Source organism: Sinocyclocheilus rhinocerous, unplaced genomic scaffold, assembly GCF_001515625.1.
Source record: "Sinocyclocheilus rhinocerous isolate Xijiao unplaced genomic scaffold, SAMN03320098_v1.1 scaffold20, whole genome shotgun sequence".
Lineage (NCBI taxonomy): Eukaryota > Metazoa > Chordata > Actinopteri > Cypriniformes > Cyprinidae > Sinocyclocheilus > Sinocyclocheilus rhinocerous.
This window is the reverse complement of record NW_015640468.1, coordinates 1,437,908-1,453,578: the sequence shown is the minus strand read 5'-3', so window position 1 is coordinate 1,453,578 and position 15,671 is coordinate 1,437,908. Positions and strand designations below refer to the sequence as shown.

The 15,671-nt window shown below is 36.9% G+C and overlaps 2 protein-coding genes across 2 annotated transcripts in view; one reads left to right on the top strand and one right to left on the bottom strand.

Annotated features, from left to right (window-relative positions):
• LOC107753119 (beta-crystallin B2-like) overlaps nucleotides 1–2,016 on the bottom strand; it is a 2,801-nt gene extending 785 nt beyond the window's left edge. Inside the window, exons 1-4 of the mRNA XM_016569234.1 lie at nucleotides 1,911–2,016; nucleotides 1,631–1,718; nucleotides 1,414–1,532; nucleotides 268–400 (exon numbers count right to left, since the gene is read on the bottom strand). Of these exons, the coding sequence (XP_016424720.1) occupies nucleotides 268–400; nucleotides 1,414–1,532; nucleotides 1,631–1,693 (315 nt within the window). The 5' untranslated portion in view covers nucleotides 1,694–1,718; nucleotides 1,911–2,016. The remainder of the gene's footprint in view (nucleotides 1–267; nucleotides 401–1,413; nucleotides 1,533–1,630; nucleotides 1,719–1,910) is intronic.
• Nucleotides 2,017–4,413: 2,397 nt separating this feature from the next.
• LOC107753117 (kazal-type serine protease inhibitor domain-containing protein 1-like) lies at nucleotides 4,414–7,702 on the top strand. Its single transcript, XM_016569233.1, has 4 exons — nucleotides 4,414–5,083; nucleotides 6,397–6,557; nucleotides 7,250–7,397; nucleotides 7,491–7,702. Exons 1-4 carry the CDS (start codon nucleotides 4,576–4,578, stop codon nucleotides 7,574–7,576), a joined length of 903 nt encoding a protein of 300 aa, XP_016424719.1. The 5' UTR covers nucleotides 4,414–4,575; the 3' UTR covers nucleotides 7,577–7,702.
• The last annotated feature ends 7,969 nt before the right edge of the window (nucleotides 7,703–15,671 follow it).

Genomic DNA, 15,671 nt, shown 5'->3' with positions numbered 1-15,671 from the left:
CCCTTGGAATAACTTAATATACACATTTGGACACACTTGAAGTTTTATGATCTTAAAAATCGTTTGCTCTGAAGTTGGTTGAGAATGTCCAGAAGACATGAAGAAGCTAAATTATTACTTGGTTTTGTTTTGTCACAAGTTTGATGATGACCTAACTATTATTCTCAAATGTGCAAAATAGTCATAATTAAGTATGAATGTCCAAAGCTTTGAATGGTCATGTATATAAAAGATAATTTTATAGTCCTGCAGTTAATTGTTTGTTACCACTTTGATGGGGCGGAAGGCGACGATGCAGTCACTGCGTCTGCTGTTGGTCCAGGCGTCCCAGCGAGGATACTCACCCTTCTCAAACACATACTGTTCCCCCTTACAGCCGGGCTGCTCATATCCCACCCACCTGGAACAAAAAGTGCACATCTTTGTCATGCTTTCTTTCTCATTCATTTTCCTTTAAACAGTTCTCAAATTCCATCAGCCCAATGCTGGTGTAACAATCCAGCAGCACGGGGACATTTCACTGTTTGTATCAGGCCGCTTGTCAATGTTCATAGATTTCCAAAAAAGAGTATATGAGTGGTATGGAGTGGTTTCACTGTGTCTGGAACACGGTTGCCAGATCTGTGTAACAAAACCAGTGCATTGGCCAGTCAAATTCAGGCCCATACCTAAAATATATTTTTTACAGTCTCAATAATGCATGATGTAATATCAACCTAAAAATCATTGTATAGTAGTAATCATAAACAGTCTGTTTTCATAAATAAAATCATCATAACTTAAGGCTGACAGCTGGTGAACAAGATCCTTATTGGGGAGGTAATCCTTATTTTTGAACTATTTGAAAATATACTATTTATGGTTTATAACCTAAAATAAACATTTCAAGATATCACAGATATAAAAGTTTTGAATGGATGGAAAACGCTTCCAAACATGACATATTATAGGCCTCCTTTTTATTTATTTATTTTTTTTAATTGCCACTCAGTGGTAGAACATAAATTGTATTCAACAGAAGCATTTATGTCAAATATAATTAATGCAATATGTCAAACCTTAAACACATGGGAAAAAATCAACCTGCAGCAACAGTTTAAAACTAGCCCAAATCCGTGGGAAAACATTCATGTTTTTCTCACACTCGAGTGAAATGAAAGACCCGGAGTGGAATATTGAGATGTCGCTCCGGCCCACTCACACATTCAATTCCATTCCGTGTGCTGCTTGGCATCAAGAAAAGCCTGAAGCTGTCGCTTCACTTGAATTTATTATCCTTGGCAGAGAAACAAAATATCCCTACAAACTGAACCCTTTATATATCCCTAAGTTACTCAATATTAGCTTCTTGTACATTGAATGTCACAATATTACGCTCACAGACGTGCTATTTTCTCTCACACACAAACTCACGGTCCACACAGCACCAGTACTGAGCCCACTTTCGCCACGTCCGCCTCCTGGATGTTGTTACAGGGCCCAGTCAGCTCATGACAGCGGCCTTGAAAGTTTTCCTGTTCGTAGATGACCAACTATAGAACAGAAGACGGGAGATATAGTATAAAGGAAGATGAGGAGGAGTAACGGATGAGTAACACACACCACAGATACTCTGGGAACATGTTTGTACCTTGAAGTTACTGGCAACTGGTTGTTTTTGCTTGGTTGCAGGGTTCTGGTGATCAGTTGCCATAGTGAACCAGGATGGGTGTGATGAGCTTTGTTCAGAGATAACATTAGGAACAGAATAGGAAGCAAACAATAATTATTAGTGTCAATTGTGTAGATAATTGAATATTGCAAAAGCCTAATGAATGACAAGGATGAATTGTTGTATGTCATACTTAAATATATGAAAATTAAATAAAATACTAACAATATTAAAGCAAGCAATTATATGCATATCTTACCAGTTCCAGGATGTGCCAATCACTCTGGGGTGGCATCAGCAGCTCAATATATACCACAAGCTCAGGGGTGGAAACATTGCCAAAACATGTCTCTGTCCAGAACACCCTCATAGTCAGGTCCTAATAGGCTGACCAGCTGGCACTGGGAGGGCTGAAGAAGTACCAGCCAAACATCCTCACCCTCGCCATCCTACCCTCCCTTTTCTTTTGATACCCCACAAAGTTATTTCATTAGTTGTCAGTTTTCGCCCAGCCGCGCTTTGTTCCATATCCCATGATTCAGCACAACCTGTGCCAAGAGCCCAGGACCTACAACAAGAGTGACCAACTCTGGATGTGGAACTGAAAGAGAGAGGCTGATGCATCTTTGCTATTCACAATTACTGTGAATCCTGTGAGATTTTGGAAACATCTTAGTTTGTCACTAAATATGTTTCATAATCATAATATTGATCATGTTTTTCATCAATGACGAATTGTTTGAGGAACACACTGGCTTGGAGAGTCACCTTGCTGTTAACATGGACGTTGCATTACATAACTGTTCTGTTGTTTTACAGGATAAACACACAGATGTTTATAAACCAAAAAGTACAACAAATTAAATGAAAATATAGCCAGAAATTAAGAGGGCATAAACATTAAAGAGGCAATACAATATAATTAGGTGTAAATAATTCAACAATTACAAATTGATAAATGCAAGTCTATTTAAATTGTTGTTGTTTTTTTTAATGGGGCTTAAAACGAGATAGACTCTCTAGAAGATCTGATATCCCAATCAAGGCTCTCAACCAGGGGCCTCAGCAAGCCTCCAAGGGGGGCCTCAAGATGAAATAATCTAAAATAAGACATGTCAAATATTAAAATCAGCTAAATCAACAATTAAAAAACTAAATATTTCTTATTTTAATTTACCCCTTCAAACACAGTTTCAGAAAACTTGGATATTTGAAGTGATCTCATTTTAAAAATGTGATTTCAAGACCTAGCAAAGTCATGCCAATTATTAAAATGTTATAATAAAAATACATTTTATGCCAAGCTCTAAAATGTTTTATTGGGTAGAAACTGAGTAAAAGAAAAATTCAACAGTTATTTAAAAAATCCTCATCCGGTAAATCATGAATGACTAGAAGTGTCATGTAAATTCATTGGTTAAAAAGAGTGGGAGACCTGAACACATTCAGCACCTGGAATCCTGAAATGTAATTATTTGAATTATAATTAAGTTGGTTACTTTTTTTAACAGAAAGTAGGAGTTCCCATTAACTAAAGTAGTTTTAATGAAAGGGGGCTTTTGAATATTGTTGTGGACAGTGGTAGGCCTTGGAGTAAAAAATGCTGAGATCCACTGCTCTATATGCTTGCATGTGTTTACAGTATCTAAATCTTGGACCAGTCATATTCTAGGTGTAATGCTGTAATGTCTTATCAGTTTCATTAATTTAACATATTTGAACAGCATTCTTTGGACATTTCATAAAAGACCATAGTTACCAAAGACCAACCATAGTTACCAAAGAACATCTCTTTACCTGAGCTACAATGACAATGAAAATGTTTAATATAATTTCAATACTTTGGACGGAATCAGTATCTGGCCCTTGAGAGATCCACTGTGTGGCACAATTCAGCTCCAACCCCTTAATCAAATACACCTGCCTATAATCCTGAAGTTAGGTTTTTCAGATGTGTTTGATTAGGGTTGGAGCTAAACTCTGCAGGACAGTGGACCTTGAGGGCCAAAGCTGCCCACCCTGAAAGCATTTATAGGCTACTCAAAATCTTATAGTGCCATCAGTTGTAAACAGCACCAATGTATTGCATTATATTCAGTACACTGACTAAATATGTATAGCAAAAATGTAAATATATCAAAAACAAGGCCGGGTAGTTGCTTATTCTTCACATTACACAACGCTATACAGAAATGAACTTTCAAAAATAAACGTACCCTGACAAATATTCATTGGAGTAAAGTGTGACAACTAACCCCAGTCTCTCCTGTTTCGGAACCATGCCATGCAATATTACATAATTTAAATTTAAATTTAAATTTAAAATTGTATTTATTTATTTATTTTTAAATTTCAATTGCTTCAAAATTTACCTGTTGTTATGACTGTGTAATTTATGTTGTAGAACAAAATGTTTTGACATTAATTTTATAATAAATCTAAAACCTCATGAAAATTTCTAATATATATATTAATAAATCTAATAAATAAGTAAAAGCAAAATAAATAATAGAAAAAACTGAGAATGCATGGCTCAAAAAATGCTAATTATTTTCCCCGTTTTATGTCTACACCATTTCATTTTGAAGTCAAAGTTTAGACATTTACCGCCGCCTAGTGGTAGTTAGTATTCGTCCGCTGTACATACACTCTTTTAATCTCAATGTATCGTTTCGCAAACTTCTAATACACCACTAAAATTCACCATGATTTAAAAAAAAAAAAAAAAAATTTCATCCAATGACGAAGCTGTTAGGTCGCGGGAGTGGGGGAGGATAGCCGTGTTTATTTTCTTTCAGCCACAGATGGTTTCAGAGGCTGAGAGGCTGAAGTAGAGACACACAGTCGGGGATGAAGCCGCAGCTTTGGGGGAAAAGTTGCATTTATTGCATACATAGCCTGGCCACGAGTCATAGGCTCTCACGATGTTAATGCACACAGTTACGTTTGCCGTTTTGGTTCTGAGCATCAGATCTGCAGACGGTTTCCCCAGTTACAAAGATGACTACATGGACGAGGACTACATGGACGAGGCCACCTTTGACTATTACAAAGGGACGGATGAGTTTGAGGAGGGGAACAGGACGCAGGAGTGTGAGGAGTGTGTGCCGGAGCTGTGTCTGCTCCCGCTGGGCTGTAGAGCGGGGCTGGTGCAGGACAGCTGCGGCTGCTGCTCTCAGTGCGCCAACCTGGAGGGACAGACCTGTGATCTCGGCCAGAGAAACGTCTATGGACTGTGCGGAGAGAACCTGGAGTGCAAATTGGACCGGTCGGATGGAGCGGACGGAGAGGAGCCAGAAGCCCAGTGTGTGTGTTTGTCCCAGAAACCTCTGTGTGGCTCAGACGGACAGACTTACATGAATACCTGCAAATATAAAGAAGCGGCGTATTTAATTCCTGGACTCAATGTGAGCGACGGGCCGTGCAGGACAGGTATGAACAATACAAACAATAGCTAAACTTTTTCCAACATTATTTAGGTGTTTCTTTATTTATTTAGTTTCTTTAATACATGGAACTGTGTTTTCCCCCTACCAATATTGTATCTTTAATAAATGCAAACTTTTACTTTTAAGTGTTTTTCCAACATTTATGTATATAGTATGTATGTATGTATTTATTTAAGGTAGAATTATCTTAAAAGTGTTTTTTTCCCCCTCAACCAATAATTTAATTTAATATTTAAGCTTCTGGAGGGCACATAAGTTTGAACTAGCGAGTTTAGGTATAAAGTGTTAGTCTTTCACTTTCATTACCACCTATATAAAAGGAAAAACTTAGGAATATTTTTGTACTGGAATGTAGACATGGACCATGTACCATATACTGCAGTGAATTACAAACAGTGGAGAGTATCATTCTTGTTTTGTAAAGACATTTTACAAAAGAGAACATTGTATAATGCACCCTGTTGTTAGTGTTTTTTTTAGGTTGTTGTGTTTCGAGTGCTACAGTGTTTTTGTTTGGTGAAAACCTTTGCTAGGTTAGAATGACTTGATTTGAGACATTAATGAAGCGTTTTGGTAGTTTTAGTGCATTTTGAATGCGAAATGAACTGCTGTGTCAAGTTGAAAGATGGTTAGGAGAACTGTGAAGAGTTTTGAAAAAGTGACTTTAGTATTGAGAAATGTGTCCTATTGTAAAAAACTGTAATACATGCAACAGACATGGAGTATTTATTTATATATCAATTTTTTTTATTTTTTTTTACAGTAATAGAACACACGTTTTTTTTCACCAAACTTATTTATTTATTTATTTACATGGAGTAAAAATATCTCAAGTGCTTTTCCAACCAATGTTTACTTTATTATTATTTTTATTATTATTATTATTATTATTATTATATTTAATGCATGGAATAAACATATCTCAAGGGTGTTTTTAAAACAAATATTTATTTTATTATTATTTTTAAAATAATCAGAGAGATGTCTCAAATGATGTATTTTCTCTTACCAGCATTTTTATTTCATTATGTATGTATGTATGTATTTATTTATTTATTTAGTCTCTCTCTTATTTTCTTTCACAAGTGATTTGAAGTGTTATCTCAAGAGTGTTTTTCTTTCTGGGCTGTCAGCACTTGGGAATTTTGGACCTAGCCCATATAATTTTCCCAGTGACTTTAAAGAAGAGATGTATGACCTTTAAACAGCTCTTCAAGTCAGGCTGACATAGGAAGTGGTTTCTGAATGTGATCCCTGATTTGACCTCTTTCTCACTCTTTCTCTATTTCCGGTAAGTCCCCATCATCAAGGTGCCGCCGCATAATCTGGTAAATGCAACGGGCAGCAGTATAGCATTTCTCTGCGAGGTGTTTGCATTTCCCATGGCACTAGTGGAATGGAGGAAAGATGGAAAAGAGGTTATTTTACCTGGTGATGATCCCCACGTATCTGTTCAGGTAAAGTACTTCCAAACCAAAACTCTGTAAAGTAATATATATAACCTTAATTAGTACCTCACGGAGGTTGATTAGTTTGTTTCTTCGTCAGATCAAATTTGAAGAAATTTAGCATCACATCACTTGCTCACCAATGGATCCTCTGCAGTGAATGCAGCTTTTTGCTTCACAACACATTAATTGATGGACTGGAGTCATGTGGATTACTTGTGGATTATTGTGTTGTTTTTATCAGCTGTTTGGACTCTCATTCTGACGGCACCCATTCACTGCAGAGGATTTATTGGTGAGCAAGTGATATAATGCTATTTTTTTCCCAAATCTGTTCCGATGAAGAAACAAACTCATCTACATCTTGGATGGCATGAGAGTGAGTACATTTTCATTTTTAGCTATTTTGGCTAATGATACCATGTTGAAATCCATTACACAGAATTTCACAGATTTTTCCACAAAGTTAGTGCAGAAAATGTGAATAAAGTCAGCAGATTTTATGGGAATGTTCATGTCTGATGATTTACTGCAGGTGTTTATGGCTTCAAGATTTGCGACATGGAGGTTGTTCCTGGTTAATTCCGTTAATGAACTTGTCAAGAACTACAAAATTTATATATGGATCTCGTTGCTTAGTAGATAGGGAAAAGTGTGTCGGGATCCACCTCAGCCTTTCCATTTCTACGGTTTTCTTATAGTCACGAGGTGGCCCTCAGAAGTATGAACTTTCCAGTTGGCTGCAGATTGAAGAGGCCAGTCAGATGGATTCTGGGACATACAGGTGCATCGCTCGAAATGAGCTTGGCCACGTCTCAGCCACAGCGATTTTAGGAGTCCTGCCACCAGGTAAAAGATATACCCTGAGCTGTAATGGCCTACAGTAGTATTTCCTGTTCAAATAGCTTTATGTAAAGTATAATGTTTTTTTTTTTTACCCAGATGAGATGTCTGCCTATTTGGAACAAAACATGAATGAAATGATGAACTATGCCCAATCACAGGACTATAACAGGGATTATTACTAAATTTCAGACCCCAACACCCTCAAAAAACAAAAACTAAAAAAACAATGTCTTTTTACTTTTAGCCATTAAATTTGAGACATGGCACTCAGGCAATGACTGTAAAAAAAAAAAAAAGTAGTAAGCCTGTAAAAAAAACCACCCCCCTCCAGAGCTTTTTCTACATCTGCATAATCAAACATGGAGACGGCGAGGAAGAAGCTTAAATAAATTCCCAATGGCACAGGCCTCTAAAATGGATGAAAAACACACAACGGGACAGTGGAGTAGTTTGGAAGCTGCTAGAAGCTCTGAAATTCAGTAGCTTCTGGAGCTGAATGTCTCTTTTGTTTCACCAGTGTTCTCCTTCAGAGTGACAAGTTGAATAACAAAACATGAAGAACTGTGAAATTTGAATGAGACCTGTATGATTATGAAAAATAAATCTACCTTTTGATAACTATATACAGTATTATAAGTGCAGTTTTGAATTTTGATCAATAGAATTTTATATTAAAATTATTTTATATTATTCGCTTTTCACTTTGGTTCAAAACCTTATTTTTTTACATATTAAATATAACATTTGTACACAACCGGAATGCACAGAAATGACCTGCTATAATTGTCCCTTTCACAAATAGTTAATCCTTAATTGTAATTATAAAAAAGTGTAACATTTATACAACATCTCAATAAAAAATGTAATATTTAATATAGTAATTTATATTAGGTAGAATAGTGCTGGTTACATTGTCCATTTTTACTCCGTCAATGAAAATAGTTCCAAACCAAGATTGTTGTCTCCAAGCAACATTGGCATTCCTTAAAGGCAGGGTATGTGATTTTTCAAAAACACTTTAGAAAACTGATTCGGGCCGAATCGCAAAACAAACTTGTAGCCAATCAGCAATAAGGGGCGTGTCTACTCGTGATGTGGAGGAGAGCGCGTTCAGTGCATGGGACGGACATTAGCCGAGCCGAGCGACAGAAAGATAGAGATGGCGGATAAAAAAACAAAAGAGGAAAACGTCTGCGGAAAGATAAGGCAAGAAGTAGGACCCGTGTAAAATATTGGATCAGCTTTCCAGTGCTGGAGAGAACTCAAGGAGCGGAGGCCTGCGATCGGACGCCGAGGTTGCTTTGTTTCTTCTCAATAGGTGAGTAACACCGTGTCTACAACAGCTAAAGTCTGACTACACTGGACGCGATCAAACGACCGTTGAAAACCATTTGAAATTTGTGTCAGCACGTCATAAATAGAACCCGGCAGCAGTTTTCTGTCGGGATCTGTTGCGCCGCGCCGCTCACGTCCGATGTAGACACGGTGTAACATTGGTTTTGCTTTGTTTCACAGAACTAATCGTTGCCTGGGTTGCGTACGTATATGTGGGGCGGAGCTATCAAAATAGGGGCAAGACCCTTTTGGGGTAGGGGCGTGTTTGTTTTGGTGATTTCAAATATAAACATTGGCTACCAGAAATCCTTACCCTGCCTTTAATGTCATAATTCATTGCTGTCAATATAGGCATGAAACTCATATGAAATGTGGAGTGATCATCACTCAATTAAAAGTAAAACTCTTGGGGCCGTTTACACAGGATGTGTACTTGTATTCAAAAACAGCGATTGCAATGGAAAGGAAGGCGCATCGAGATCCATTTAAAAAGCTTGTTTAACATGAAGTAGAGTCCTAAAAATATAGTGTTCATTGTGTGAGATGCTAAAAAAGTGCAGATGGACAAAATGTGGCTTAAAAACAAAAAGAGCATTACAAAATCGATCTGAATGAGAAGTGAACGAGTGAGAAGTGGCGCAGCGATAAAAGTGAGTCTTGCATTTAAAATCACGAATATTTTAAACTTTATTTTAAAGCTTGTATTTTAAAATGGTAAAAATGCATCGCTCATGAAGTGGGATGCTGAAAAATCAATGAGATGTGGCGCAACAGTGCGTTTACTTTGGAAAATAATTTTAAAAACACACTACAGTGGAATGCAAAAATGCATTCTGTGTGAACCGAAGACTTCTGTTTCCACACGTGACAAACATGATTCTAAATAGGATGATTCTTTGGAGACAAATGTTAAACTGAAACCTGCCACCAGACCAAAATGATACACCCACAATAATGAACCCAAACAAACAAACAAAAACACCAATGGATGAGAGACTTCAACAAACTGTTGACCCAGAGTGCATAACCTGAAAATATATCCGACTGCCTGTGCTTGTGAGATTGTGACAGGTTCAGAGAAAGCTTTCATTCCAGTCATAGGCACAATACAAGGACCAAGGAATCCTACAGCAACTAAAAATAGTATGGCTTAGACTGACGTATGAATTTAGACTAGACAGCAAAGCACAGAAAATGCCATTATAACATCAAAAAACGAATCAAATTACAAGAAAACAAGTGCAACCAAATCAATCCATATGCTAATACTGAGAATTATGGTCAGTAACACACTAAGGTTTCAATTCTGTGCCGTTAATCTTGATACTATAACACATATCTTTACTTCTATATCTAAGATCAAATATTTGAATAAGCTATTATAACATTTAAAGAACTTGTCTACATGATGAAGAACATTTCTAACATGACCGTTCGGTAAACAATCATCCATACCAAAATAATATTTAATACAGGCAAATTTTAAACTTTTTCTGAGATGCTAAAGTATAGTTAGCCAGGCTCTTACAAGTAGACATGGTGTAACATTGGTTTTGCTTTGTTTCACAGAACTAATCGTTGCCTGGGTTGCGTACGTATATGTGGGGCGGAGCTATCAGAATAGGGGCAAGACCCTTTTGGGGTAGGGGCGTGTTTGTTTTGGTGATTTCAAATATCAACATTGGCTACCAGAAATCACTTACTCTGCCTTTAATGAATCAGTGATTTTTTATGAATCTGTTGAATGATGTAATGACTCATTCATAAAGAAAGTCACAGGCTGCATTTGAATACGCATACTTCCCTACTATACAGTAGGTGAAAATACAGTCCATCCGTTTCTACTCACAGCAGAATGTGTATCAGCCTCTGAGTTTATGTATGTTTTCACATGTGGCATCCCTCTTTTACCAGCCTTTCCTTCGAGTGTGTGTGTGTGTGTGTGTGTGTGTCAGATCTCGGTGAGGCAGTTGAGCACACAGCTGGCTTTAATATATCTTATGATCTCCTGTCTTAGGACATAAACACAGGGATCCTATTCTTCGGTACATGTGCATACAGGTTGGACTTCTTTTGATGAAAATACAACAAACACCATCAGGCTACTTACTGATATACAGTAAACATCTCTTAACCCTCTAATTTCACCTTTTAGTGGTGCAGAGACCTGTATTTAACAGAACGGCTGTGGATAACAGTTTTTCAACCCCCGTTCTCTCTTCTGCCCTCTCATGATGTTCTCTGGTGGCTTTATGATAACAGCTATGCATGTAATTTTAGGTTATGTTTTTGATGCTACATTATTTAAACTGTGTAAAATACATTTTGACACTATGTTGTTTCAAACTTCTAATCGGAGGATTGGAGAGCTTTTGATGGAATTTTACATTAATGTACTGTACTGTACAGTAGTTCTGCTGTAAAAATACTGATGTAGAGTTATACACCATTCTTTCTTTGCAAAAACAGTATGCATAATAAACCAAATGTATCAACGTGGTTTAAGGGTACATTTGCATGACTTCCACCCAGCAGTCAACTGTTAAAGCAATTAGCCTGCCTGCAGTAAGCTCTAAATCATTTCAGATTGAGAGCACCCTGGGACATAGCCGTTTCCTCTTGCCTTAAACAACCAAACAGTCTGAAAACTCAGAACACCTCTACTAGATGTGTTGTGTTAAAGATTTTGACTGTACTTACCCTCTGGTCATCCAAGATTTTCATCCAAGGTTCAAATGCATTCATGATACTTTTGATTAGCTTTTCGCTTCACAAGACATTAACTGATGGACTGTGGATTATTGTGATGTTTTTATCAGCTGTTTGGACTCTCATTCTGACGGCACCCATTCACTGCAGATGATCCATTGGTGAGCAAGTGATGTAATGCTGCATTTCTCCAAATCTGTTCTGATGAAGAAACAAACTCATCTATATCTTGGGTGGCCTGAGGGTGCGTACATTTTCAGCAAATGTTAAGTTTTGGGTAAAGTATTCCTTTTAAGTTTTTACCTCCTGATGCTCTGTGATTTTTGTCGGAATGGCAGTTCCCAAGACAAAAATCTATAATTTCCAGCAGTTTAGGAGAGTTGATCGTTTCTGTTTCATTGCCGTCAGTTATTTTTCTTTCTCCCAAATTCTATGGAAAACTGAAGAAATATTCAGGGGATCGTGTGAACTTCCAGAGCCAGCAGCGAGGGGTTTCCCATCTCTGCCCAAGAATCTGCTAATATCCTGTGTCATGAAAAGACATTACTGGCACAGAGATGGAGGCCAAGAACAGACTGAGGAAAAGGCCTGAAATTCAAACAAATAGCTTAAGGAAATGACATAGACAACCAAAAAGACATGCAGACGAATCGTCACCTTGGAATTATAAGGTTCTATCTGACATTTTTGTTATTGACAAATTCTTATTCTGTGAAAACTTATTTACATTATGTGATGTTTTTTTTAAAAGCTGTGTATATTTTAGGACTTTTTATTTAGAAAACAAAAAGGTTCTATCTACAAAGTCGAAACTCCAACTTTCTTGTCTAAATCCATCTGTGTTAGATATATAGGTCTGGGTCGCTAAATATTATAAATTATAATATGTTATAAATTATAATATGTAATGATTGGCGAAACATTCATGCATTTAAGGGTTAAACTTTGTGAAACAACTTTGCTGAAGCATTGTCTGTTTTCTTGCAGTTTAAAGTCTTAAAATGTCTTAAATTTTACAATATTAAGCCTTAAAGGTCAAATAGTAAATTTATTTGATGGGGTCTTAATTACAACAATAAACGTAAGCATGTTATCTCGGCCATACTGATCTCTAGAGAGAAAGCCATTTTATCTGTCACACTTTATGTGGAATAAAGTCCTGGTCAGATGTATTACAGCTGCTTAAACTGTTCCAGTAATAATGTGTTTAATTACCCACCATATTCCTACATCTGCACTTCATAAAATATTTAGCACTGCCTTTTATGGTTAACTTGAACAAGAAAAAAATAATTCGTCCTAAAGTATGAAATAAATGCCATAGAAAGCATTCATTTTACCTTTCTCACTACATGTTGACACATTGTTACATCACTAATTTTATGTATTTTATGTAAACTGTTTGTGTTTCTTGAAAATTATTGCTTTAATTAATGCTTTGCAAGATAGAACTGTCAGGCTCTGGGCCAGGTTTTGTGTGTGTCTTTGCTCCCTATGTGCTCCGTCATCCAGTTTCTCTGTCTCGTGTTTTGAGTTCATTGTTCCCAGGTGTTTCCAATGTTAATTGTCATTAGTTCCAGGTGTCCCTTGTCTTCCCTTCATCGGTTCCTGTGTATTTAAAGTGTGTTCTAGTTCTTGTCCTTTGTCAGTCGTTAAACGTCATCCTGATGTGTTGAGTCCTGTGATCCCAAGCGTTTGTTCAAATAAACCCTTGTGAGTTACTTTACGCTGTGTCTCCTTGCTCCTTTGTTCCTCGTGTGTGTGTGAACCATAACAAGAACCAACTGGAAAATGACTTTTTAGAATTAGAAGGTTCTATCTGCATTTGATCTGTTCCAAAAATCCCCATTTACAAATTTGAGAGGATTTTGATATTGTGCATTTAGAATACATTTAGGGTCTCTGTCATTTTCGTGTATGAAAGAGACTTGTTCCCCATATCATTTTTGCTATTTGGAATGCAAAATCTTTGAAGCTCAATATCTCAGAATGCAGATAGAACCTTATAATTCCAAGGTGGCGACATTTCATATAGCATACCATATTTAGTTATTGCTGGTTGGGAAAGCATAGTTTCCAAGGCAAATAATGAAAATAACAAAACGACTATTGTTCATTTTCCTCTTTTTGATCTCCATCAACTAACACAGTCACCACAGGCACTCAAATCCCCCTGGCCTGCAGCATTCATTGCATTCACCAGCAGTATTCACAATGATAGCCACTTAAAAAGGTCTCTCCGCCTCTGTCTGATAAAGGAAAGCAGTTCCAGACTCTTTAAACAAGTCATTTCCATGCTTTTGTTTTCCTTCCAGTTTTGTGGAAAATGAGATCCATGTGCTGTGTGAAAGATCATCGCTCTTCTGAGTGGATTTATTGTAGGCTAATCAATAAAGTGAGCATGGAAGACAACAGGAAGAGTTCATGTTCAGGAAGAATAATAGACAAATGAGAAACAGCACAGACAGTCAAACTAAAAATAATGAGTCAGATGAACTTATGAGGCAAAAATCTAAAGCTGACAGTTTCTGAAGTCATTAGGGGTTAAGGGTTGTTGACTCATGTAGCCAAATATAAACTGAAGTACTAACAGAAAGATCTTTTCCTGCCTTGTCTGCCAATGGTTTTTTTATTTATTAGCCTACTCTTTTACAGTTTAATCGTGTCATTGTTCTTACTTAAATTATGCTTTCACGAAATGTGTGAAACATAGGCTATGCTATGCATAGGCTATGCTGTCAAACATAGGCTATTTAATTGTGTGAAACGACGATCTTTCATAATGTGTGCAGTGCGGTGACAGGTCATGTGCAGTGCTGTTTTGAGGCCCTAGAGGGCAGTGAGAAGATATTACTTAGTTGCATGAAGTCTTTTTATGGCTGTTCATATTTTTGATTTGAGGTATAAGCGAACCGTTAAACATTTAACTTCTGCTTAGATTTCGTCCCGCACAGACAAAAACGACACCTGAAGTTATGGAGCTTGGTGAGCAGAGGTGAGCTGTTACTTGAGCGATATGGCCTATTTTATGATATTGAATTAGCGAATTAAACTTACATTAATGAAGAGATTTGAATATTATAGAAACTTAGGATGGGCTCATTTCATTTGGACCATTAAGCAACCACCCAGAAAAATCTAGTAACTATATGTTTTTAAAAACACTATGCCTACATAAAACATATCCATGTCCCTAGAAAACACCCACAATATTGTATTGTCGTGGAGGCAACTTTTGCAAAGGCATGAAGCTCATTTTCTTTAGAAAATATTTGAGACAGAATTCTATTTGATTTTGGTCAACTAAATGCAAACTGCCCTTGGAAGAGGTTGTTTGTTTGTAGGTCTGACAGCTGTGTTGTATTAATGTTGCAAGCCAAAAGGCAGAGGCCTAATGAATGTTGCACTGGGTCATTACCTGATGATTAAATACATTTAAAGGGGTCCTATTATGCTCTTTTACAAAGTCTTGATTTTGTTTTGGGGGTGTACTAGAACAGGCTCTCATACTAGGTTGTTCGAAAAACACATTATTTTTCACATATTTTACATTATTACAACACCTCTCTCCCCAATCTGGCATGAACGGCACTGTTGCCAACTCTCGCGAGACAAATAAGCAACCGCAGCTTCAAAAACAAGCCCAAAACAAGCCCAATATTTTTTGATAATTTATTATCATCAATATTATTTATTATCAATTATTTATTACCAATAAATGAGCCCGCAACATATTAAACTGAAACTACCTTTTTATCTGAAAAGCAAAAACATAAGTTATTTTACAAAAATCAGCAAACTGCAACAAAAGCAGGAACAAAACTCATCTCCAATCACCTGTGAGCAGAATATGATTGGAGAGATGGAAAAGGAGAAAAACACAAGAGCTTCAAAGGGGAGCTGTAACATAGCCACATATTACTAAAATATTGGCTATTCGAACCAAATCTACTCTAAGTATTAGTATAGGCCTACTTGTTTTTGTTTTTTTTACAGCCCGTGATAATTAATACATTACAAAAAAAAATTAGGCTACCTTATAAAGGAAAAAAGTCATCCCACTCCTTTACGTCTACTATCATCGCTTGGATTACAGCGTCACACGCCTTCTTTTTGAACGTGATTTTTCTTCAATCACTCATTGAAGAAAAATCACGTTCAAAAAGAAGGCGCGTGACGCTGTAATCCAAGCGATGATAGTAGTAGACGTAGAGGAGTGGGATGACTTTTTTT